At 35.3% G+C, this 27,680-nt stretch overlaps 1 protein-coding gene across 1 annotated transcript; it reads left to right on the top strand.

The window, feature by feature from the left end:
* Window positions 1-992: 992 nt before the first annotated feature.
* On the top strand, window positions 993-27,379 carry Hs3st-A (Heparan sulfate 3-O sulfotransferase-A). Its single transcript, XM_076113597.1, has 9 exons — window positions 993-1,290; window positions 17,999-18,032; window positions 18,388-18,643; window positions 20,229-20,397; window positions 22,017-22,163; window positions 22,532-22,747; window positions 23,417-23,637; window positions 24,046-24,203; window positions 24,282-27,379. Exons 3-9 carry the CDS (start codon window positions 18,546-18,548, stop codon window positions 24,485-24,487), a joined length of 1,215 nt encoding a protein of 404 aa, XP_075969712.1. The 5' UTR covers window positions 993-1,290; window positions 17,999-18,032; window positions 18,388-18,545; the 3' UTR covers window positions 24,488-27,379.
* Window positions 27,380-27,680: the final 301 nt, after the last annotated feature.

The raw sequence follows: 27,680 nt of genomic DNA, 5'->3' as shown, positions 1-27,680 counted from the left end.
TGTCTAGGTATCAATAAATTTGGTTTCGCGATGAAGCAAAGCTATGTTGGTGAATACAAAACTGACATCTTTGAATTTTTAACAGAATTATTATTTAAATTATACTATACATGGTGGTCCACTCTAATGTATCGAGCAGGTAAAAAGTTTTAACATATTAAGTTATACGTATAAGTATTTGAAAACTTAGAAGTACACGAACAAGCTCGCTTGTTAAAATATAAAAAAATGAACGTTTGATTTAATTTTCAGTAGGAATATATTTTACATGTTAAATATGTAGGTTACATTTGGTAGTTAGTCGGTTTCTCCCACAGCGCTGTTTACTTATCAAACCGAATCTGAATTCATGAATATGAACCACGCGCTGCCGATATACAGATGCTCTAGAGATAATATTATTGTGGCGAACGTTTACTTACATGTTTACTACCTATCTCTAACCATAATAAAATAATAGCTATTTATTCAGCGACGAACTATTATACGAGCGATACTACTAACTAATTTTCACAGATACATTGGGAACGCATAAATATCGATTTGCAGTTCAATACTATATTCGGTTACAATGTCTCGTAAAGATAACTAGCACTGAGATAGTTCTATGACAAAACTGCAGGGCGATCCTGTCTGACTACAGATGGTTCTATTATGGAAATCGTTCTGTCTCAACGTACAGATAAGTGAAGGTTACATGTAAATTATACAGCGACCGCCGTTGAATAACTATTGCATATCGACAGGGTTTCGGCAATCCGATAAGCGCGAACGTGGAAGTGTAGAACAAGGTGAAGAGACGTTACATTCGAATGGAACACATCGGTGTCATATTTCATTAGGACGCGTTCGCGAGACCGGCATAAGAATCGCAGAGAAGAGCTCGCGCGAGATACAAACGGAGGCAAACAGAGAAGGCGGCGAGGGGCAACACCGGCTCGGCGAGGCTGGCAACACGGCCGCTACTCGTAGTTGTCGTACGGCGTGTTTATTCTGGCGCGTATATCGACCGGCGGGCGGTCCCGCGGGCGCGCGCCGCCCGGCTCAGTCGCCTCCACCGCGCGCTCCACGCCGCTCGTCTCCTACACCTGCAAATGACAGCTGCCCACGATACCCACACAACAATTCGCTGTGTTACAAACACTAATAAACTGTCACCACCGATATCTGTATTTGTTTAGAGCTAACCGCGTTCGGGACCTTTACGCGAATGTGATTGAACGAAACGAATCGTTGTGTCATGTGAGAGTGCTGCTTATGCTTGCAAATCTTCAGGCGGCTGTCTAAACGGTAAGACATTACTTTTATTTGAATAATGATAGCCAACTTGTATCGAAGGTCAACGATCGTAATCGCAAGTATATTTGTATATAGCATGTGAGGTCATGCAGCTAGTAAACATGTTAGGTTATGATCTTTGATAAGAAGGTTACGATAAACGTTATAATAATTTAATAGTCCCGATAAATATTACATAAAACCTGTTTGGTGTAAGTTTCATAATGAATGCTAGGGTAATTTAACGTTTAAAAGTGTGAAAATATGAAAAATATTACAATAACGTATACAAGAGTGTTCCTGTGCGGCAGTACAATGACCGTCTACGAGTTGTATGGCGCTACGTCGTAGCAGGCTCGTAGTAAAGTGTAGCAATTAGTGTCATATTGCACGCTTTATTTATGCCTGCGGGAAGATTGGAAAGTTGTGTTCAATCGAGTGTAAAAGCCTTTGTTTACACTCCACTTAATGGTGGTTAAGGGAAACGTAAAACTTTCTTTGACAGTTTGTTGCCGCGCTTACAATGTTACATTTACAAAACGTATTTTTACTTGAACGATATTTGACAGAGTTGAGGAACATGAACCTTTGTTCTTCAAACATTACATTATATTATATTATTGTTATGAAATATAACATTTTAAAAGCTGTCCAGCAGTGATTAATAATAAAAAATAAAGGAGAAAGGAAGCTGTGAGGAATTATTTTAAACTCTATTTCATACGTTATGCAAATCAATAGTTGAACTAAGAGACAAATGTTTCAAGTTCCTACTAAGCATCAATAAAGGAAAACCTTATCAACATAGGTTGTAAACATCCGAGCATAAATATCTGCGGGTATTTTTGTCGAAGATTCATTCGTTCTACACGTTTACTTAGGTATTTGTTCGTCGGCATCTCTTCCTGATAACTTCAGATGAATGCTAGGTATTTTTCACCGCAAACCGATCAATCTTCGGATCAACTCGACATTCGAATAAACGTAAGACGAATAGCACTCGACGCTTCCTCGAACAATGTAATTATTTCCCTTCGTACATATTTTAAAATCTATGTCAACGTGTTAACTGTTTTGAGGTGATTATTTTGTTTGGGGACAACTATGTAATTGTTTATAATTACACTTATTAGAAAAATGTTCTTCGAATACTTTTATAGTGGTCATCTTTCGCTGTTTTTATTATTTATTTGTACTAAAAATATCGCGTTTAAAAGAAATCTGAATGCTTGTTTTATCATTTACTCTAGCAAGGAAGTTAAGCTACTTAATATTTATCTCCTCTCTAAAGAACTTTTAATCCGTGTACTTCCTTTATTTCTTTCTACTGTAAATAAAGATACAATAACTTGATTTAACGACAAAATATCGTAGCGTAAAGAGCATAAACTTGGAAATGAATTAATATTAATTCAAAACACAGCAATCTAAAACCCTTTGTTTGGCTCTCACAGAAGCTGCAGCGATAAATCGTATATTAAATGAAAGTTTATTGCTTCGCGTTTGCAGGCGGATTTACTGCATCCGTACACATCCCTGGAAATCCGATTGTTTGTTCTCACAACAATAAGTTTATTAACACACCTACATTTGATATGAATTCATAAAGAAACTTCTTATTTCACCTAACTTCTTTTATTTCTTCCTTTCATCAGATCATTGGTAAATTTGCCGCCTCATCATTCACCGGCGGAGTAAACTCGGTTCCCGCTTAAAAAAAAATCACAGTCAGTCGTTTCGGCTTCATACGTACCGTGTGCTTTCCTGTTCAATATTTATAAAGCCAACACGAGAGGAAAACTATTTTCCATCCAGTTTTTCGGAATAGTTACTATTGCTATGTTTCGATTCGCTTTATAGTATTTTTTCATAGTAGATCTACATTTTATACATAATTTCTTTAAATAAAAACACAATTAAATTTACGCTAAACGCTGGCCTAAGAAAAGAGACCTTTACTCAACAACAGGAGTAACAAAAACACTGAAAAAAGGTAGAATTTTTGATACAAAAATAGACCAAAATTCAAATACTTCCGTGAATAATTTAAATTACGAACTTTTATTGTACATTTGCTTGAACTTAAAATAATATTTGATAGCATTGTGCATGCAAATTTAACATTATACTATTACAATCTAAAACTGCTATCTTAACGTTCCATTTTCTTTCTTGTTCCGCTTTGATTGAAAAAGAAACGATATTTCGATAAAAGTTTCCTTTGAGGCAGTTAAAAGTATCAATAGAACAAAAAAACCGAGTTCAATTTATTTCTCTTCAGTTATCCAACTAGATAGTTTTATAAAAAGCATTGTTTTGTTCTGTCGTGGGATAGTAAAGTTCTTGGTCATCGGCCAAACTAGCCTTGTAAAACCTTATTTAAGTGAATTTCAGTGTCGTGTGTAAACTCTACAAACTAAACTATAAATAACGTTTAAATTTTAAACTACTTTCAAAGTGTAAAATTCTCACCGTGGAATGTGTCAATTGGGGGACATGCTTTGTATTTTATTTAGAAAAAGTTAGTTATAAACAAGGTTCAATAATTAGTTTGTCCTTAAACTAAATGTTGAGCCGTAAACTAGTTGCGACCGAATAGGAGTATATTAGTTTTCCGTTTTCAGTATTCAGAGTTTTCTAAAGAGCTTAACAACAGGAGTGGCAGTTTATTTACGTGGAGCGTAGCAACAGTAACTGGCAAGTAATAAATACATCGAGTGCAACCGCTCAGTGACCTTGAACGTGCCTTAACTGCATTAATCATGCGGACACGGCCACATTTCGACCGTTTATTTAATTAAAAAGTTAACGAACCGCAGCTTCCGTAATTGTACCTTTTAGGATTCACCACGTAACTACCGGGAACGATATTGATCTAATTACATTTCGTCCATTAGTGCTTCGAAATATTGCTCTTGCGTTTTCTCTACTATGTTTGTTTGGAAGTACATTTACTGATTCATTCGCAATTAGCAGGGATGTAATCTTGTTTGTTGATTATGTTTATTTTATTGTTTAGAAAGAGCTTTAGCGCTAAATGTATTGACGGTCTTGACGGAGTTATTTTCTTTAACTATGTCGTAGTGCGCATTTCTTGGTGATGAACTATGATATACTCTTATCATAGTCGTCAATCGTAAGTTATAAAAAAAATAGAGGGTTACGGATATATCTGGTTTCAATGGTAGTAATACGGTATTTTTAATCATACCGATAGTAATAGTTACCAAGCACTATACCGTTATATCTATAGTTAAATTAAATTGGTACCTCGAGAAGGAAACACATCAAGTTAATGAATACACTACATTTAATTTAATTCCATTTATGATTACTTGATTGTTGTTTTCGCTTACCCGTTGCTGTTAGTATTGCTTAACTAAATTCTATTCGCTCTATTTAAACCATCGTTTTAACTGGAACTGTATTTTGGTAACTGTTCTAGAATTAAAGTCTCATAAATAACTTTGTACCTATTTGTAGTATACCTGTTAAATACAGACCAATTTAATCCATTGTAGGATTTTGGTACTGCGCTATAAATAGCATTTGCGAGGAACAATTGTATACGACTGAGTAAAAAAAGGGACCAATGATTATAATGAATGCGACGTATAGTATCTTTAAGAACGATTGAACATCAAAAAACATATTTCCCGAATTGCTTGTTATCGTAGTAACATAACATACACAGTTTGTTTTTGCAAGCTCAATAAGTAATAAACCAATACTCTGTGAAATGCAGGCTTTCATTTGCATGAAATACTGAAACACTAAAACAAAAGATAGTTTACAATAATTTAAAATTCAGTTGTTTCCCTCAAAATATAAACTGATTCTCTCATAATAAGAGCAGAACAATACACAATAAGCTGGAATAAGGTAGAATGTAAATTCAGGTAATAAGCTAGGAACAAAACCTGGTGGAGCGTGCCTTTAACCAAATTCTGTGTATAATTTTATTTGTAGAGACGTGGCGTCGTTAAAGTTATTGAAATAGCAGATATTCTGCTATTGCATAAATTCCAGCAAGTTTGCACTGTCTGCCTCAACATCTACAATACAATATTTTTCTCTAAACTGCGGTATTTTTCTACATTAACACGGTTCATTTATTCAGAGTTAAGAAGGTATATTTTATCTATGTTCTAGAATAAAGAGCGTTAAATATGTCACGTCCCGACTTCCACAGATACCTCTTAGCTAAGTAGGCAATTTAGATCTCTTTTCCTATAAGGTCGGAAAAGCTTTATTTATTATTTTATTATAGGATATAACAAAGAAAAATCGCCTACTAGCATTATTCCTCTAACGTATTGTTCCGGGATTAATGTACAATTCAAAAAGGCTTTTGTATCCGTTATTTAATGTGAGGAATGAAAAGAAACAGTCAGAAATAAAACACCCCATAAATAAAAAATAAAACATTGTACGAAGGAAATATTTATCGGTAATTTTTAGTGACCTTAGAAAAATTGTCGGGTCGCGTTCACCGTGTGCGTGTCAATCACGAGTGAGCCGACGCGACGAAATAGGCTAAAGTATCGCAAATACTTTGTTACATTATTGTTACGGAAACTTTTTTGTTTTATGTGCACTTTTTGTTAAGGTTCAGCACGGGGTACCAAACTAGTAAAAACAAAACATTTTGAGCATTATACACAATGGCAGAAAACAACCAAAATAGTTCAATGTATTTACAGTAAAATGAATCAACATTTTGACCACGATTACCTTTCGTACAAATCAGTCTACGTCACTCCCTATTTCCCATTGCAATTCGTAGCTCTAAAGCACTACCAATATGCAGAACCGGAATTCTCTCGCGCCATTCTCCTTTGAAAAACGTGAGTGAATTTTACTTCGCATCCAGTTGAAAATAAATTGAGAAGCGTCCGTTCCTTCATTTCCTATACTATATACGTAGAAGTCTTCTGGAAAACTCTGTCTCGCGTGTTAAACTCAATACAAATTACCTACAGTTGTATTTTGACCTAGTTAGGACTTATAAAACTCCCCTGATTTATTTTTCTCGCTATATTAGGAGTTTTAGTCACTAGGCAGATGAACCAAGAAGGCTCCGCAGTTTATTAAGTCGGACACAAGTTTCCCCACTCACACAAAGGAAGAATTATTATTCCCCAAGTAAATATAATTAAACATTATGTTTTCCTTCTCCAGGTTTGTATTCCGTAATATTCCATAAGGCATGCTTATGAAATTCCAAATGATGTCGGCAAAGTATATTTGCGTTGATGCAAAGCGTAGCGTATATTTCGTAAGATTGGCCTGTTTGCTATGCTGACATTTCAACATCACTATTCAATATTTAATAAGAGCGGCTCCATTAGGTATCCGTAGTTGAATTCGTTCATCCTTTGTGCGCGTTCGTTACGGACCGAGTTGGTCAGTATTTCAGCTTGTATTTTTAGCGTTTCGTCCTAAAATGTTAGCCGGCGACGATAAATTATAAAACACGGGACGTTCATTTTTGTTGACATAAAGGCTCGGGACACGGCCGTGTTATCGCGGCTTTTTATGCTTGACATTTTACGTTTTATACTTTTTTTAGACAATATTACAAGGCTTAAAATACATTTTTTTATTAAAATAAATAAAAGGGAGCTAAAAATATCCCCAGAGTTATGGTAATCTTAATGTAACAAAAACAAAATAATTCGTACATCCATATCTACTGTGTATCGTTTAACTAAGTTCGGAGTATAAGCGGTGCTGGGTTTTTTCTTTGTTCGTGGAGGACGCGGCGACATTCAACGTGAACGTCAAGTGCATCTAAAAGAATCCAATATATCTATTAGTTCCAATCAATTTCCAATGTCGTGATGGAACGTATCACAGTCTAGACAGATTCGATTTACGGCTGCACTACGTTTAGACGTCACTAAATGAATTATGTAAAGTGGATAATACCCTGTTGGATAAATATTGGATAAAGATGGTTTTGTCTAACACAGCACGCTATTTCTAATTTAAATCAAGATAAAGAAAGAATGTTTCACGTACACGAAATGCGACAGTATTACGTCAAATACTGCAAATCGACGATTACCGTATTTGAAACCATTAATAAATATTTACTTCATTTGTTTTCAAAAGGTAACGGCAATTTACCTGAAAATACATTCACGATTTTAATATTTGAACCTCGGCGAATAATTCAATTTAGCAGTTAATTAAATCAGTGGTCGTTGCTACGTAATTTCGTTGTTGAACTTAATTGTCTATTGACTAATATGAAATTAGTTTTACACTCGTATTTCAGGTATTTAGGTTAGTCGACCATTTCACTCTCGTGAATATTTCGGTCTCTATGGGATAATATATTTTTGGGAGATGAAAGGTTGTTACATTATTATGTATTAAAAAGACTTCGAGTCAGTTAAATGTTTCGAAATCTTTCAACGTTCATTCTTTACATGATTGTTGACCATGTTTAAAGTATTCTCTCTTTACGAAATATTTCTCTTGAATATATATTTATAAGAAAATCTTTCCGCTTTCCATTTTTTCATTTCTCGGTATGCGCATTCGCTCAAAGATAAATTATACACTCCGATTTAGGGGTTGAAGTTCTTCTTATAAAGTATTAAATTCCTGGACTAAAATCCAGGAACTGGATTACATGACCCAATAAACAGTTAATAGTTTTCCATTAAGTGCATACTTCCACGACAGGAGTATCTAATAAGTAGAACAAACCGTAACAATAAAAGTTCAAATTACAACAACCCTTTGTAATTTAATACCTAAAGTTTCTCAATAATCATAAGAAGCTCACGGCCCCTAATTTAAAATTTAAATAAAACTTTAAACTATCATAAAAATCGTTTCAGCGAAAATAATTTCTTAATTCCACTAAAGGATCAAGTTTTCAAAGAGAATGTGTTATCTCAGTCGTTCTGACTAATGCTTTCTGAATCGTCGCTCCACGGGATATCCAACTTTATAATCTTGATCACAACTTTTCGATGCGAAGCGAAAACTGCAATTTCTCAAGTAAAAAGTTCTTGTTTGATAAATCATCGAAATAGGATAAAAAAAGATGTCGATATACCTTCTCAATGTATTTTTAATGGCGATACAGAAACTCATGTAATATCGGTGAAGGAATACTTAAAAATACTTTGCATCGAGTACCTACTTCTTTATTAAGTGAAAAAGAAAAAGGTAGATTTGTGTTCTTTTCACTTCATTGAAATTCACTTGTTCCGAGTTGAACGTAGGAAAGCACTTGAGGGATGAAAAAGGTTTGACTATTTTATTATTGACTAGTCTGCCCGCGACTGTTTGCAAGAAATATTGTAGCGTTTACGTTCAAGTAGATTAAATTTGAAATTTTACCTGAAACAACTCAACATTGAATCGGTATAAACGCGCTTTTTCAGCAATATTTATTTTCCATTACAATTACTATTATACTGGTATGGTAATAATGTTTCGAAACATGAAAATAATTTTTAATAAGTTATCTTTTATTTAAAAAAAATGTAGGAATCGATGACTTCGTGCAACTGATCCTAACGAAACCCATAACGAACTTAAAACCGAATTTAACTTTCCATAAAGATAAAATAATTTAACTGCAGAAAGGACATATTCCATACTTGAGATTCTTTAGCCGTAGGGCTGTAAGCACGTGTGCCACATAATCCTGTAAAGCGTATTGAATTTATAATAACCACATTAACCCCGACTAATTCTTCCTATACGAGAGAGGTACAGTCACCAACAGTAATCACTGACGGAAGATATCTAGTAAGTATATGAAACCATATATACTAGACGTATAAGTTTGTAGGTATGTAGCTTGAAAGCAAAATATTCGTATCACCTCTAAAGACTGTAGTTGCTAGCTCATCCAAAGACATAGCAGTGTTTGTTTTATAAATAAAACTATATATTCACGAACCCGTAAATAATATTACAAAAAAGTAATTAGTTTTTTTGTTATTACAATTTAGGACTTAATTCTGAATGTTTACTATATGTATGGTTACGTATTAAATTGGTAACCCAATGTATTAATGATATTTTCCTGCTTTTTTTAAATGCAACGTATGATATTTTTAAGAATACACACTTTGTTAAGGATATTTGCTTCCGGCTGTACTTCTAACATGGCCCTGTTAATACAAAAGCGATATATACGCATATAAGATTCTGTTTTAACTGCTACAAGTGCTTTCATACGGTTCAACATAAAGAACAAACATTACCAATGAAAGCAAATTAAACAGGTTACATGTACGTACATATTTGCCGATTGTTATTAGCTATTCCTTTGTCGTTTCCTTTACCGACTGCGTACCCAACGAGAAGTGTGTTTATAGCTAATTTTACCGTATCCTTATGTAACGTTTAATAGCGGCAACTCTGTGATAAACTGATCGTGAATTAGAATTATGTTTTGATCGGTAGCGCGATTCTGTGCAGCCAGTAGGTACTGTCGTGTATCGAAAGTTTGACATTTAGAATGCACTGCCAAAATAGTTTCTACGACGCGACGCCCATCAGAGGCACTGATAAGAAATTATACAAAATTTCTCGATGACAAGCCGGTTGCCGGTAGTCGATAGCAGAAGGGAATCGAGCTACGGAAAAGGTCGCTAGTAAAACACATACGATATTATAATTGTAATAATGAAATCCACACTCAACATAATGCGAATTTCAAAGCACTATGATGTAAAAAGTTTATCGCAAAAACGTATGAGGCATAATTTAAGAACACGATCAGTAGAGCGATTTTCTAGTCAGTTCTATTGAGTACCGAAAGTTTCAGTAACGCGATTCTATACCGTCGGTACTATCAAATGCCGACATTTTGAGATTTAAAATGTACTATAAAAATTGTGTAAAAACCACTATGCGGTCACCCATCTTATGTAATGACCGCGCCAAGGTTTGCTTAACCCAGAGACCGTTTACCGACTGGTGAGCACTGGCTATGAGCGCCTCAAAATACTTGATATAACGTTGGTTTAAATAAATATAAAATAATGTTGTATAAGGTGGGTCAAGGCGTCTCGCAGATCTCAAATATTGTCGCACTCGAGTTATTGCAGCAGATGCAACACGGAGCATCTTATTCTAACGGATGCTTGTTATTTCTACGTTGCAATGGACAGACATATCGCGTATCATGGCGCTATTTGTTTTGTTTTGTTTATTTACTCTATAATATTTATTGTTCTATGTATCTTTTATTTCTGACCAGTTTGACTCGCGTTTGTTATAATAACTTCGATAACATTGGCTTCGCAAATTTATATACAAAAATAAAGGTTTTTTATTCGTGGTTAGTATAAACGCAATCATGACTATATTCTGGCCAAAAAAATTATGAAGTAAATCAAAAATTATTTGACCGTCGCATTTTTTGAACTGCTAAGCAAACGTGAAAAAAGCCCAAATAAACCGTATTCACACACAAAGAGATTAAGAAAATACTCTTCAGCTTTATTATATACATTAGCACAACATTCACAGTTTTATTATAGTAAAAACACCGCGAGCAGAATAGTAGGTTAGTTATCGTTGTAGGAAGTGGGCTTATTGCCAGCTATAATTGACAGGTGTGACGAAACGTTAACCCCGTGCGTGCACGAATTAGATCGCCCTCAAATGTAAATAATACGATAAAACTTGACCCATGTTAGTTCGAGTTTTCTTATATATTTGGTTTGAAAACACGTATGAATGCTCAAATTTAGAGCTTCACTTACCAAATATCTGGCGAGAAATCCCATCTGCAAAATTAAAACACTAAATCAGAAACTAACACAAAATATGTATGTTACTGCATGTAATCGTGCTAGCTATCCGCATAGAAAATTCTCTGCAAGATTGCCTATTTGAAGAAGGAAACAGAACTGAATATCTAACATCCATTATATGAAAATGTAGATTGCCTCTGTATCCACTCTCCTAGTTGTAGATATTACGAGAACTTCCAATATAACGAACCCACTTTCACGTAGTCAGGTAAATGTAGCTACATTATATTCAAACAAAACACAAAATTCAATTTGTCCAATTTCCCTGAGTCTAAGCATAAAAACATCCCTTGGGCGTTAAAATTCCGCCTCTGAAAAACATATTACAAACTGTGCTATGGAAAAAACATTTCCTTTTCGGAGGCACAAAAGGAAAGCCGATTATCTGTACCTGTGTCTCCTGCCTCGCTGATGTCATCGAAAACCACTTAAATATTTACATGCTGTACACTCATATACATACAAACTTACATATTATAAATATATTTTGTGTGTAAAAGCCTGTAGCGATATTGACGCTGTGTTAATTCTGCAAAATATATGTGAAGTACGTTGCACGCGCTCGGCGGTAAGTGTGTACGAATATCTGTGATCTTTGTCAAGCCTCTACACATTGCGCGGCGCAATGCTCGAGGAAGCAATTTAAATAATATATTCGTTATGATTTTTTAAAAAGACATGATATATTATTATTTTTCATTTAGGTTTGGTAAAACCTGCACCACTTACATCACCCAACGGGCTCGAATTACTACAATAAAGATCTTTCCGTTTTTTTTGTTAAGTTTTCGATAAGGTTCGCCGCGTCAGTCACCTTTATTAAAAAGGACATTTTCAAATTTATCTATGGAATGATCAACCATTAATAATTACTTGGTGCCGATGCTAAACAAACTGAGTTATAATAATTTTGCCAGTACTTCGTAATTAAAACGTGCTGTTAACCAGAAGTTTTTGGGTAACGTAATATTTTTTAATTCCCTTCGGCTTATTGGATTGTATAACTCTCAAAATTTCCCAGTTGGCGAAAATTTTCGTAAAATAATTTATGAAAACTCCCATTTTTTCACAGCGGTTTTTTTATATTGTTGACTTAATTATTCGTAATACTTGTTTAAAAGAAGAAAAGGGTTAACATCAGCAGAAATTAATTTTCAAAAGAAAGTTTTCAGTCTGGTAAAATATTGAAATACCAAAGGTATTAAAATTACTTATTTCTAAAAAATATTTTTACCACAGCTCTGACTAATAACGGTCGTGCTTAGTTATAGGTACATTTCTTAAGTTAGTAAAATATTTTGTAATTCAATCTTACATTTTGTGCCAACGTTCAGCCGTATTTAGCATAGAGTACAGCCTTGTGACTCACACGTAATTTTATCTCCCAGATTTGATTATAAGATAATAAGACTTTTCTTTTACCAAGAAGTGAGTATACACGTAGGTAGCTACGTGTGAACTCAAAGAAGAAGTGACGTAAATCCCGCAGTAGGATCTTATTAAATTTTGCAGGTTAATAAAGAATCATAACTTATCTTGCCCCCACACTTCAGTAATTAAAGGAAATATTTTTTAAAAATTAATGAAAACGTCCATTAAGAGATAATTTATTAATTATTCGACATCGCTATACGTACGCTGTTTTATTCATTTTCATATTTTCGGTGTAATAGTATCGACGTGAAGCCGTGAACTAAATTTGGTGGAAGCTCCGTTTTATAGCTTCCGTACTTTATGGTAATAGGCGCAAACCTCTTGTGCCGCCATAACGCGCCATACCTACTCCTGTTCACATTACCAGTAACTTACAATATTATCGACGTGTTATGGGACCCTCGACAATTACAAACTTATCATTACCTTAACCTACGTATATCTATAGTCAGAGAAAACAGTTCATCGCTGTTCTAGTTCTTTAGTCTACCGAAAAACATTTAGAAACTGTATGTAGGCACAATCGTTATCCCTCATTCCGACAGACCCGTCCGAAACATTCATAATGTTCCGAATATATCTTTAAAGATTTCCTTCGCTTTGTGAATCAAGTAGAAAAGGCAGTAGGCAGGCTATTTATTGTACAAAGGTGTTCTCAATAGAGATACAACATAGAGAGCGACCTTTCGGGGTTCTCATTCACCGAACTCCGTGGCCTTTGGTGCACAATGGCGTGGATCTGAAGACGACGCTGGCGACACAACGAAACTTGCTTGTTAGTTGTCACAATAGTTCGCTATATATTTATTATATACTATGTAGTAAATACATTGGAAAGTCAGGCGGAGCAGCACTTTGTACTGTCCAATTAAAGAATCGCCGCCTAAAAGCTTTGACGCTTCGATTGAAAAACACACGTCAAAATGAGACGTTTTTCGAAAATATTATTCTTGGTAGAATGTTTTCTTCATTATTACTTAGGTACCTGTGTCCATTAAATGTTCATTAACTTGATAAAATAAAATTTCACTATGCGAAAGGTCATGGAACGTTTTTCATTAGAATTTTCGTGGAAATTGCACAAATAACTTTTAAAAACCTTGACCTTTAGAACAGTGAATAACACATTTAGTGACATGCGATGGTAGAGTGCACGTTAGAAGCACGTGTACGAGTACATGTGTACATCCGACACGTCACTGGCGTAGTGTAACGTAGCCGTTGTTACTAACTTATTTGCATATAAATATTATTACGGACTGTCTTAAACACTCTCAAAAATTAAGTTCACAAGGACGCGGCGTGTTATTACAAAGTACCGTTTTGCAGCACTTGGCCTTAAAGTAAAATTACGGGGAACGAGGCACGATATTGCATATTATGGAAATAATGCACGCCGGTAATATTAACTTTGACGGAATGGTAGCTAAATTTACCATAGAGTATTAAATACCTTGATACGAGGACGAAAATATCTGGGTATTTATTATTACTCCTCAATCCTCGCATTGTACACTACCAGGCACAATTTATCATAAACTAGAACTATCTATCAACTCTCCATTATCGGGCTACGTGGTAAACTAATATTTGTTCGTGTTTCGCGGCTGTCTGTCATTATTTTGTAATTATAATTTCATCGGCAGTAGAACAAAGCCGTGTAAACTAGAACCGCAAACACAAATCGTATCCAAATACAATAGGATAAATTCACATTTATTTTCAACTGAACTTTATTAAATGACTGTGGCTCAGTCAGCACGAATTTAAATTTTTCAATAAATTCTGTCGGTAGGAACATGATCTTTCCTACCAGTCACTGAGATACCATTTTTTATTTTTTACTTAAGACGTTTCCTCGTCTAAAAATCGTTGTTATTTGAAATGCAAATAAATTACAAAACTGTATTTGTGTTAAAATACGTTTAGTTTATTAAATGAACAAACAAGATATATAATGTTTTAAACGGAAAACAAATTGTGAATTAATAAGCCATAGCACGTTCCTGCTTTTTAAAAAGGTCACAAAAAATTTAAAGGAAAAATGAAACTGAAATGCAAATAGCGAGCGAGGTTTTAGAAAAACAAACAAAATTGGAAACCTCGGTATTTTTCACGGAGACATTTCAGCTACCGTTCTAAATTATACGGAAAACGTTCATTGATCTTTCTGGCTCACTCACTCCACTTAACAAGTGCGCGCATAATAAAACGGGTTTTCTCAATTACCAAGTAATTTGTCATTTGACATGATGTAAAATCCGGAAGCTGTGAATTTAATTTGACGAATAAAACGTCTGACTCCCGTAAAAATTCTGGGTGGGTAGGTGGGTACTTTATGTTGTACTCTAAAAGCCTGTTTTATGATTGGTCGTAAAAATGCGAGCCTCCGCGAGCCAATTTCGTTCTTTAATTAGGGTAACATTCCTGTTTTACACAGAACGTGTACGTGTGTTAGATTGAGTACAAGCCGTGGAGCCGTGGAGTCGTGTCATACATTAGCCCTCGGCGACTCCAGCTAAGAGGCGTATAACTAATGCGTGCTCGCGACACTACAAACACTAATTACTGTTAATTGTCGTATGCAGATGTCGTGTAGACGTGTACCTGAAGGGACTTGCATTAATTATAATCCATGTTACGTAACAGGCGGAACAAAACCACAATTATTCACTGCCGCCAAAGTCGAATCTAATAAAAGCTAAGCCCTTTTTAAAGTGTCTTAAAACTTAGATGCCAGGGATTTTATTGTCAGTCCGCTCAAGTAATCCTCTTTGTCTTATTTTATTCCAAATGATCTGAGGCGCTGACTTCCCGTTAATATTTTCCTCAATAGCAACATTGAGATTACGGTCGTACCTACCTTTTGGGGTGGCGAGGTCGTTTTAAATGTGAAACGTGTGTTTAAATTGAGCAATCTGAGTCGATAATGAAAGTAATCCGGGATCGGCCTTCACGTGGAAATAGCAGTAACGTGACACGATCGGTGCTCGTACGTTATTAATATACGGCGGTGCAGCGGAGCCTTGACCTGGCCTTCACATTGTCTGCGCGCACACCCACGCCCCCACAACCCCACACTCATATTAACCACTTACACTAAAAATGCATTACATACCGCATTCGACCCGAAGATAATTCCATTTGGACATTTCCTCCTTGACATTTACACAACTGTGACTTGTGCTCTCACCAAAACCGAGTGGCCATGACGCAACTTATGTGTATTGTTATTTGTATGTTAGAATGTCAGAGGTCAAAATACCTGTTAGCCTAATGTAGAACTTAATTCAAGTAAAAGTTTATAACAAAGTAGATGTTACGGTTTTGAAGGCTACTTTGCAAACAGTGGAGGAAGTCTGCTGTTTATTTTTCTTTAGTCTGCTGAGCTGGCTTAGCTTGGATAAGGAAAATAAAAGCGTACAATCCATCAGTTCAATTGGCTGCAAACGTAATTAATACCAGAGATCTCTGAGCAACTTTGAATGCAAGATAAAAAATATTAAACCGGGGGGATAAATATTTTTTGTAGCCGCTTAGAATTTTAATGAAAGTCGTAACTCTGTTCTTACCTCAACCTTAAACTCTACTTGTCCAAGTTAATAAAATATTTCTGTTGCGGCTCTACTGGAATCAATTAAATACGTCGTTCTTCGATGTATTATAACATTGTACACTTTTTACTTCGGTTACTATTATTTTGGTGGCTTAGTACATATTGTATACGACGTTTTTTTTTTCATAATCGTACATGATAGGTGGATATGTAATTTTTACTTTAAAGACAAATTAACTTATCTATTAACTTATGACAAACTTCAGGACAGTAATATGAACATTATCTCGTGCGGTTATGGAGCTCTGTAGAAATACAGATACTTGTAGTTTTAAGAAAATACGCATGAACTTATATAGTTCAATAGTACAGTCGGTTGGCCGAACAGTGCAGTTATCTTTTTGAAATAATGTACAGAAAATTATCTCTATTTTTACTACGTCACGTTGTCGTTCTATTATATTGTAATATTGGACGCAAAATGTCATAGTGCATTCAGAAACAACAATTTGAACATTCGAATGTATTCCGTGACTCTTGTTACTTACAATACATACGATATTTCAGATCAAAATACAACGATTCGTTTTACAAAACAAATTACAAGGCAGCCGACCAGTCATCCGACGTACAATCGTATGCGACACGTATTCAATGACGTACCAATGGATTTAGTTATCCCTGTGATGTTTTACAAAAAACATTAAAAAACCTAGAAGGCAATTTAATTGGACGTTAACAATAGCAGTTTGGGTCACCCATGTGTGACCGTAGTCGTAACGTAACCATAGATAATAATATTAGGTCGGGGAAAAAGTCTTTTCGCATTATAGTATGTATGAACTTGTAATAAAATCTCTTTGGCTTCAAGAATCACAAATGAGTACACTGTTCATTAGGTTTCTTTCAGTGAGCTCGTGAGGTACCCAAATATCGAGCTCTTTGTGTAGAGAAAAGATTTTATTACAAGTTCATACATACTATAATAGGAAAAAACTTTTTCCCTGACCTAATATGAAAGAAAACTGCTGCTTAACAATTAAAACAAACATAATAAGGTCACGCAAATCTACTAATATTATATTTGCGAAATTTTGCGAGATTGGATATATGTTTTTACTCTTACACGAAAAAACTTTATTTTTCATCGTTCTTGAAATAGCGCGTTAATAAACGAAATGCACAACAACTATTGTGGGCCTAAATATGTTCGCATGTGTTTTTCGCACTCATAACAAACAGTATGCAATCGATTAACAATGAAATCCTGAAATACAATATTCGATAACTATTTTGAATCGAATTTCATATTAGTGTCCAAATCCAGCTTTATGTTTAAATGGTTTAACTACTTCCAATATAATAAATATTTTATAATCTTTTTATTATACGAATATATATCTATTTTATACAAAGCCTGTAAGCGAACCCGTTGTAGTGTACATTTTATGGGCCACTAAAACTACGTACACCAGTTATAAACACACTAATGAATACTTAAAAAACAATCAACGGCCTTAATACGCGAATCTTATCAATTATTTCTGAAGTGTTTACGCCTCTCGGTACTCTTAGGGGTAGTAGCTTTCAATGCAGGTACTCTCAGTACATTGAAAGCATTAGGCTTACTACAAAAATGTAGGTAAGTCCGGTGTAAAATCCAGTCGAGCTTCAATCTACCGCCTAGTATAGTGTTGTATTGCCTACAACAAAGGTGGAAACGTGTAAAATGAACTTATTTTACCACTCAGTCGTAAAGCGTCGCAACGTACGGCGCACCATTTCGTGTCGGCCCCCGTGAATTTGGGAGCAGCTGTGATTTCCTGACCACCTACATTCGTGTTCTTTGCCTTTTGTACAACTCAATGTTAATTTATACATAGTGAGAGTACCTGCTACTGTAATTTTCACGTTTCGTTTTCTCTTGTTACAGGTGTAGGAGGAGCCTTCAAAGGTCACGTAATATGGTATGTCGTTAGTTATTTCAGCCTTATTTGACAGTAAACGAAACAATAATTAGGCTCATTATGAATGTTGTAACGTGCTCTATAACACGTGTTTGTATACAGTTCATGTACATGTCAATGGAATGATTAAACGTTTTTGAATAGCTTTAATCCATATTCTTTGTAAGCTTATTCTATTGTTCATCCCATGCAATGTCTGCCGGAAAGCGCACATTTCGAACACGTGTTTTCAAGTCTACGAATCTGTATTTATTTATGATGGCTGAGTGTTGTTTCAACCAATATACAATATTGTTTTCTATCACGTTGCGAAAATAACGCTTCCATCATTTCGTTCACCAATATTTTGTTACAGATTCTATTAAATCGATTGACGAAGAAAAAATGATACAGCCTTCGGGCTGCTTTCGTGTAGCACATTGAGGAGTTTATTCTGTGATTTTGATATGGCTTTTGATAAGATGGCGTAGAGAAGTTTAGTGTGAAGATGTGCTAGTTTATTATGGGAGCCGCATGGAGTCGCGTGCGCAGATGAATCACTCGCTGCCGACCAAGCACCGGCAAGAAGCAACTTATAGGAGTTGCTCGCAGTCTTTGCCGCTCGATATTCTGTAAGTATACCTCACTAATACCTTACAGTCTTCACCTACGACAATTTGTACTATGAAAATATTCCAAACGCCTTCATCATTGTTCCTCCTCCTGACAATTCACCCACGATTTCAAAGAATTATAATAACGTTATTAAAATTCGTTTAACAAATACGCTAAAAACATGGTTGTAAAATAAAATAAGTAGAAGCTAGGTGGCTACGCCTACGCTTGAATACTTTAACGAATATTTAAAAAAATACATTGAAATACGAGTAAAAAATTTATACCTATTTCGAGTCAGTTATTTTTAGGCGTAACCTATAATTGGAGGCAAAATCGATGTATAGAATGTTCCTGGCATACGCGTGTAAAAGTGAATGTGATAATTAGTCAAATTTGTTGAAAAGGCTTGATTGTGTAATAATAATTGTATTGGTACAATACACTATTATTAAGAGACCTAAATTTGTCACAAAACGTTATGAGAGCCATTGTTTTCCATATAATTTTAATGTGAAACGAATCTGTCCACCATGTAGTAAAAACGGTTAATAATACAATTATGTGGACGTTTAATGTATAGGAAATCTGGGTTATTCTATAAATTCCTTTTTTAAATCTCAAAATCAAACGGCCAGTTTCATTGTATGTATAAAATAAGTATTGATAAGCTTGTATCACATAGTATTTATTCAATGTTTTTAATTATTTTATACAAATTACGTTCAATCAACTTGCTGAGACACTTATTCTTCTTTTCAATAGGAAAGATTCCAACATTGTTAACACAACAGGTGTGATAACCTAACATTACTGCTTCATTCTTTATTTATGACTTAGTTCACATTGTAGAGACACCTACGAACACTTGCACTACTCTACTCTTACAACTCAGTCTTCCTATAAACTTTATAAGCAGCAACAAAATCTCATTCGTTACTGCTACTGATTAACATTGAATAAGACATGATAAAAACTTTCTACTTAAGAATTACAATGAATATTAGTAAAATTAAGTAATATTTATAAAAAGGTTTATTTTATTTTATTGTAACTCGCATCATACTGGCCATAAACACGAGAGAACCCTTTAAAAAAAGTATAGAATGTTCTTTGTCGATTTTCATTTTTTGGTGTATTATTAATGTTCAAATACACAAAAAACGCTAACTGTTGATTTTAAAAGAATTTGTACGACTATAACATAAAACAAAGCAGTCACTCACTTACAATATGTAACTGTACTTATGTAAAGCATTTGAAATTGGGTATTTCTTCGGTATGTAGTTGCTACTATTATATTATTAGAAATATTTGTAAAATTATAATATACCGTGAACCGACGGTATTTTTATTAAAAAACAAGACAACTCCCGCACTAAGAATTGCTCTTCGGTCGCGGGGACTTTTTTACAAATATACAACGGACACAAAGTACAACCTGACCCGAAATAATTATTTATGGATCGCAAAAATAATGGTTCCGTGTGGGAATCGAACCCACGACCTCCCCACCATCTTGATGCAATGGAAGCGGCGTGGCGACCTAAACCACTGCGCCGGTACAGACGGAGGCAGTCAAATGATGTGTATGTGTGTTAGATGGTTGCCGCGGTCGTCGTTTCGGCCGGCGGAGGGCGAGCTGGCAGACTGCGTGCTGGTGGTGGGGGTGTCGCGGCCCAAGCTCGCCGCGGCCCTGCTCTCCGTCACGCTGCTCTCGCTGTTCCTCACCTTCCACGTGCTATATGACAGCGCACTATACAGCATACAGGTAAATTAAACATATTTCGAATGGCCGCTATATTTGATTAGAGGCGCTGGTCTGACAATGTAAAAATTCGAGTGCTTTTAAGGCAGGCATATCATTTATTCTGAACCCTGAAAGAGTACGTTTATAGTTACTGCGTAAAATATGCGCACGTTACTTAACAACATGACTGTGTAATGTTATCTACTACTAACATACAGGTAGTTTAAATACACGTTGTACGCATAATTTAAAGTTACACGGGCGTGTTCGCTATAACAGCTTTGCGATACCATCTGCGGCCGGAGGACGAACGGTTATACACTCGCGAGTAGGGAACTATAAATCGCTAATGCACCTTAGCATATCGAGCGAACATAAGCTTGAACCCTTTAGGTTAAGCCGCTTACTTGAGCTGGCCGACTTCCGGGCGGCGTGGCGTGCCACAAGGCGTGCCCGCCAAGCCTTCGCCCACTGCCTACCGCACTCGTAATCGTAATTAATGTTCCGAACCGTTCTCCGCAGATAACATGACAGCACCGCCCTTTTTATGACACCCTTGTTTTACAATGTTACGGTTTTACGACATCAACAAGTAGAAGCGTAACGAGGGCTACATGCGCCCTATACAGCCTTGGGGTTCGCGTCACAAAACAATGGCTTTAAACATTTTTTTGTAGCAAAAAATATGTGAGCTCTACATAAATGATACAAAGAAGTGTAACTCGTGTACGTTTTAATGTCGTTTCCATGTTACTACTCAACAAAGTAGATTGTAGTGTTTCTTCTATAAGATGTAGCCGATAGCGAAATCTCTGAAAGCTTAGGAAATTATTTACCCCGGTTAATTAATTGTACAAAAGCATAATAATGGATGATTTCGATTAAACACACAAAGCATCGCTATTAGCCATAATTAGAGGAGTAACTGCAAGCCGAACATTGAGTGACGCGGCAAGTGTTTAACGTTAATCCCGTTGGTATTCGGTGCCTGATGTTCGTGACATAATATCGCAAAGCGCCCTATCTATCAATACCAATGACACGGGTAAATTAGCTCTGCCATCAAATTTGAACGCCCGCGAATTACGACAAATTGTGAGTTAGAATTCATCTCATACAAGCTTTTTATAGCTCACCAATTTATTGGAATTGTGCCCGGATTGAATTTATTATCGGCAACATTTCGAATCTACACGTTATTACGATTACGATAAGGGTCCGAATTTGATACTCGTAATATCATCTCGTTATATAATATCTTATGCAGTGATCAGGGAACACAACGACCCTGAGGGAGCTAGTGATCTTCCTTAATTCACTTAAAACGTCTTAAGTTTCAAAATTGCGTTAATAAATATATGGCTAGAGCTTTGTATTTACGCGGGGCCTTGTTTATCTATAATGACTTGAGTAGAAGGAAGCGCTGCCGTGTTTTCTTTCCAGATAGACAAAGCAGCTTATCTGGGATTAAAAATTCAATCCCGATTATTTTTTTCTTGTAAAAGGCATCCAGCCTTTTTTTTTTGTTAAATAAAAATTCTTAAGTAGACGTAACAGCAAACTTATTATTATTACCAATTTATTAATATAATATAGACTTATTACCAAGTAGATGTTTTAAAAGAATAACTTTGTCATAGGCGGCCAGTATGGCATCGGCTGCAAGTGAGGGTCGAAAGATCTTACAAAGTCAAGAGAGTAACAGTCGAACTATCAACCACCCCATGGCGCTGAGAAAGCGGTTAAGACCACCTCGACAACCGAGACCAGCACGCAGACTCCCACAGGTAAAACGACACAACGGTGACACATAACTAAAATCAAACCCATAACATTCAATATTTAATCAAATATCCTGAAATCATTTAAAAAGTTTCCAACTAATCGATTGATACCGATTACTGGCAGTAGCATATCATAATTTTTAGTGCTTAGTTCCGTAAATAACTTAATTATGGTACTTGGCTACCAATCAAATCAGAGGAGCTCGTTGGCTTAGAACAGAAAAAATATCATAGCCTGAGCATTTTAGATAAACCTTTTATGAGTCCACGTTAAATAATTTTTCGCTAACCCAGTCGACTACCCAATTGAAAATCTTTATTACAAGTATGTAAAATTGTGATGTGGTGTAAGTAGTATTATTTGGTCACAGGCTTTGATAATTGGCGTAAGAAAATGCGGCACGCGAGCTCTACTCGAGATGTTATACCTCCATCCAATGGTGCAGAAGGCTTCGGGAGAAGTTCACTTCTTCGATCGTGACGAGAACTACGCGCTCGGACTTGAATGGTACAGGAGTAAAATGCCGCTATCTTTCAAAGGACAGATCACGATAGAGAAGAGCCCGAGCTACTTTGTTACTCCAGAGGTAAGACTATAACACATAGGTCACCAGCATTTAAATAAATATTTCGTTATTTTTGTCTACCTTTGTTATTCCCTAAGTTATGTTTACCTTGCTAAGTTTCATCTCAATCAGTTTCGTAACTTTATAGCATTCATTTCGCATAAAATAATAATAAGTTTTTGTACGGATAGATCGGATTACGAAACGCTGGTCATCTGTATTCCGATTTTCTACTTAGCTATTTTTACGATTAGGGCTTCCGAATAGAATAAAAATAAAAGAAAGATATATGCATATTGGGCTGGTTTATCAGAACGCCCAATCTTCGTAACTTCACGAAAGAGTAATCTAGTTTGAACTGCGAAATATTCCTTGCAAAATAAATTTGTTTTTCAGTGCATGCAGTAGTATTCAGTTCAATTTATTTATACTCGAACGTAATTAACATTCTCTTCACGCGACTACGACATAAATTAATGGCCTCTGTTTATAAATATAACGAGCAATGTGTTTCTGAGGAAAGTTCAGCGTTTCTTCAGCTTCGTTTAATAAACTTCCTTTTTCACCAGGCAATGTTGTTCATCTTCTTAACACGTCTATGTTTGAAATAATATGTACAATAGCTTAGGTTTATCTACCGTATTTTAAGTAGTATTTCGCCATTTACAAGAATAGTTTTAAATCCTAAAGGTACCTGAACGCGTGAGGGCAATGAACTCCTCAGTACGTCTACTACTCATAGTGCGTGAGCCAGTGACGCGAGCAATATCCGACTATACACAACTGCGTAGTCGCGCCACGCCCTCGGCGCCGGCGCACCCGCAGCTGCCAGGCCACCCCGTGCCCGACGCAGCCAAACCCTTCGAACATCTCGCCATTTCACCCGACGGATCTATTAACATCGCTTACAGGTCAGTGTCATAAAAATACAAATTTAAGGCTCGCAGCACACGTAAAAACTAGAACACAAGGGGGTTAGGAAGTTAGGAGTCGAAACAAAACGCCGAACTTGCTGATCCGCCTTGGTTTCATACTTATGTACGTCAGGCTGTTAGTGGAAACGTATGCTACGGCCTTTAATCCTGCATGTCGCTACTTCCGAATCTCTTGTGATTATCGTCCACGTCCTGCCTCCGTCAACCTACCGTAAACGCGAATATATACCCACCAATCTTCTTAGGAATCCCTCGGGAGAGGATGAAGTTTTGCAAAAGGATTGTTATATGTAGAATATAACAATCCTTTTGCAAAACTTCAATTTAAGTAGTTGTAGTTTCGGCGTGGAACGTATTATAATGTCCTTGTTTTATTTCTAACAGGCCAATAGCCATATCGTTGTACCACGCGTACCTTCATCGATGGCTAGAAGTATTCCCGCGGGAACAAATTCTAGTGGTCAACGGTGACTTACTCATTGAAGATCCTGTGCCACAGCTACGACGTATTGAGAAGTTTCTTGGGATTGAACATAAAATCGGTAAGTCACGACGGAGCTGTTATTTTTTGTTAAATGAGTCTGTATATTTGGTCTCACATTAATGTTTTGTCTAAACAGGAAGGAAGAATTTCTATTTCAACGAAACGAAAGGTTTCTATTGCCTTCGCAACGACACTACAGACAAGTGTCTTCGCGAAACAAAGGGTCGTAAGCACCCGCGTGTCGACCCCGCCGTCGTCACCAAGTTAAGAAAGTTCTTCATACAACACAACCAGAGGTTCTACGACCTTATCGGCGAAGACCTCGGTTGGCCTGAAGACTAGGACTTACGGCGATCCACACATTGTGATGAGTCATTACTTCGTTGTGATCAACATATCAAATACATATCGTGAACATATCACTAGTCAGTAACTTTTTTAAAGTCGTTTATGTATACATCTAGATTAACTTAGAATAAGAAACCTGAAGAGATATTTTATTTATACCTAGCAACATTTTTATTATACTTAAGACATTTTAAATTTTAAAAATATTAATCTTATTAGGCAATCGTTTTGTTGTATTTCATTTGGTCGTATGTAATCTAATGTAGATTTGAATTTGAAAGGAAACGTCTAAAGAATGGGAACAACAAGATGTTACGGTTATCACATTTATTTAGTCTTAATATATGATTTTTAAACAAATTAGAAATAGATAATCCGCAGGCCATTTAAAGCACTGATTTGATAGACCGACCCACTGAAACCCTGAGCAATATATTTTTATATATAATTAAGTATTGTATTAATTATACAGCGTTTATTATACAGAAAGTGAATTTTTTGATATTTGTGATAATTTCATTTGTTAGGATTAATGAATTTTATATAGATGTAAGTGATATGAAATAAATATAACTGAACTATGTAATATTACGTTCAAAGGAATGAATGTTGTACATTTTCGCTTACTACTTTAGGTGTCGTAATTTTTGGTCGTGCGGTGTCCTAAATGTGTTTTATTTATTAGTGAATGTGATTTTTCCGATTCTTAGATACGTAATCTATATCATTCAGACGAATGAGTCTTCAATAAATGAAACTAAATCGTAGCCCAAAATATCCAAGTGTTTGTGTAGATAATGTAACAGAAGCGATCCGAAATATTCCGAAACGTTGTGTGTCTATAGCTTTTAGTGGTCATGGAATTATCTTTGATGTGTGTTGATTTACGCGATAGAATAATTAAAACACGCAGTCTATAATTAATTTACGAGTTGTGGTGAGATTTTACGACGCGGGTTTTAGAAGTATTCTATTTAAGTGTAACGTCCAAGACTGAAGAGTTAGTTGAATAAGTCTAAGTAATACCTATTTAGCATAAAATGTCCATAGGTAATACGCGAGACGGCGAGCCCTGAACACAGCTTTTTAAGGCTTAAAGTATATTTTAAAATGTGAAACACCGGGTATACACGTCTAAATGATACCCACTAACTGTAGTGTACAGAAACATGCGATACTTAATTCTTTTTACAAGAACATTGGTAAAGGTTAGTTTAAACGTGAGTTATTTGTAAAGTAAATATTTACTCGACTTTTACAAAATATTATATACTCTTTACACAAACTACTATACAAATAAAAAATTCCAATCAATTGAAATATCGTGCAAACATTTCAAATGGCACCAATCAACTACATTTATAACTTTGCCACTAAAGTACATAATAAACAAAGAGTAAAGCGAGTATTCTAAAGTTTCATAAACGAGATGCTATAATCATGTAAAAAATTCAGGCTGATCATGACTTGGAATATTGGTCTCATAATCTATCCGTTGAAATAACTTTAACATGAATATCAGTTAGATCGATTTGATGCAACCTGCCTAAAACTCCAACAAAAGTACATAGTGTCTTTGACAATACATGATTATAGTAAATCTCTTCATATTGTTCCGATGTCATTGGATCATCATTCATAAGCAATATAATAGGGTCTTCAATCAGAACCGTGTCTTTATTCAGTATCGATTTTCTTTACCAACGAAAATAAGATGTAGGTATATCCCATTTATTATTATTTTATATCCACAGTAGAGTTTGGTGTACATACATATACAGTCATAATCATGCATCTCAGTGTTTCATATCTTATAACGTGAGGTACTTATTGATCTTTGCAAGGCAGAACACCACCTAATCGCAAAGTAGAGTAAGAACGGCGACGCATACGGTGTAAGGGTGTAATTATTTTTAAGTAGAATATTTGCTTCCAAAATCCAGAATCAACGAATATTTATATGTTTTTAATGTCCCTTTTATTGGCGCATTCACGAGGAATTTACGTGAAAATATTTCAGTAACCTATTGAACTAAAATTAATATTTACAAAGGAATTATGAAAGCACTTGTGCGTATTTTATAGCAGACGTTTGTAGTAACTTCAATCACAGATAAACTTGCAAAAACCAAGTCTATTAAAAACTCACTGAAACATAAACTGAACACAGAATTTTATTCCAGCACGCTACCTAAAGAAATATAAAAAAAGTTCTTAACATTATAATAATATGCTTAGTTAATTACTATCACAAAGAAATTTTTACGTAATTCTGGGTATGGCAACCAGCATAACTAGTCTGAAATGTGAAACATATTTTCATGTAGGCGGTGTGTAATAACGTTCTCAAGTCATTGTGCGACGTCTGTGATTGAAGAGTGTCTCAAACAGCTGCGTAAAACAAGAATATCAAACATATCTAAATCAATAATGTTAGCTAAGTTTTAAAGTAAGAACTCTATTATTATAAGTTAATCTTTTAAATAAATAAGAATCTTTATTTGTTTAGGTAATTCACTAGTTGATAGATAAATTTAATCACTGTTAAATGTTGTGCACGTACATAAGATGTAGTTAAAGTTTTGATTAGGGCAATAATTTTTATAGTTATCAATAAAATTGTTTAGGATTTTTGAAACTTTGAAATATTATTTATATGACTCATTGTTAACTATGGTTACTTGTCTATGTTTTGCTTTGTAATACTTTCAGCTTCATGTTAGTATATAGTTTATTTGTTATTTTCTTAGATTGTTTTATTGTTAGACACAGACATTTTAAAGTATTAACTAAATTTTAAATGTTACCTTAACACCTTGTAAATATCTTCTTAATCTCCCTTCTGTAAGTTACATTGTACCTACATCTTCAATAAATAAAATACGAAGCAACGCAATTATTTTGTTTTTCTGCCAATTACCCAAACTAATTTGTCTATCCATTGAAATAAATTGGAACGAAATTATGATCATTAATTTTCATACGAAAGCGGTACAAAGGCTTGTATTTAACAATGCTTTATACCAAAATAATAAACTCATTATAAGAAAATAGAGAGCCGTCTACACCAATACATAAAAGAAGTAACAAGGCGCTCGTGGAGACTGTCAAGGTGTCTCGACGCAGTCAGTAACAAGCTATATAAATCAACAAGAAAACTACAAGTCTGAAATAACATAGTGTCTAA

Source organism: Anticarsia gemmatalis, chromosome 4 (genome assembly GCF_050436995.1).
Source record: "Anticarsia gemmatalis isolate Benzon Research Colony breed Stoneville strain chromosome 4, ilAntGemm2 primary, whole genome shotgun sequence".
NCBI classification, from domain to species: domain Eukaryota; kingdom Metazoa; phylum Arthropoda; class Insecta; order Lepidoptera; family Erebidae; genus Anticarsia; species Anticarsia gemmatalis.
This window is presented reverse-complemented; position numbering and strand designations above follow the sequence as displayed.

What these genes read in the sequence shown, in the direction of transcription:
- Hs3st-A (XM_076113597.1), top strand. Translation starts at nt 18,546, where the DNA reads ATGGAGTCGCGTGCGCAGATGAATCACTCGCTGCCGACCAAGCACCGG. An exon ending in GCGCACTATACAGCATACAG is followed by an intron (nt 20,398 to 22,016) that starts GTAAATTAAACA and finishes ACTTTGTCATAG; the next exon opens with GCGGCCAGTATGGCATCGGC. An exon ending in TCTATTAACATCGCTTACAG is followed by an intron (nt 23,638 to 24,045) that starts GTCAGTGTCATA and finishes TATTTCTAACAG; the next exon opens with GCCAATAGCCATATCGTTGT.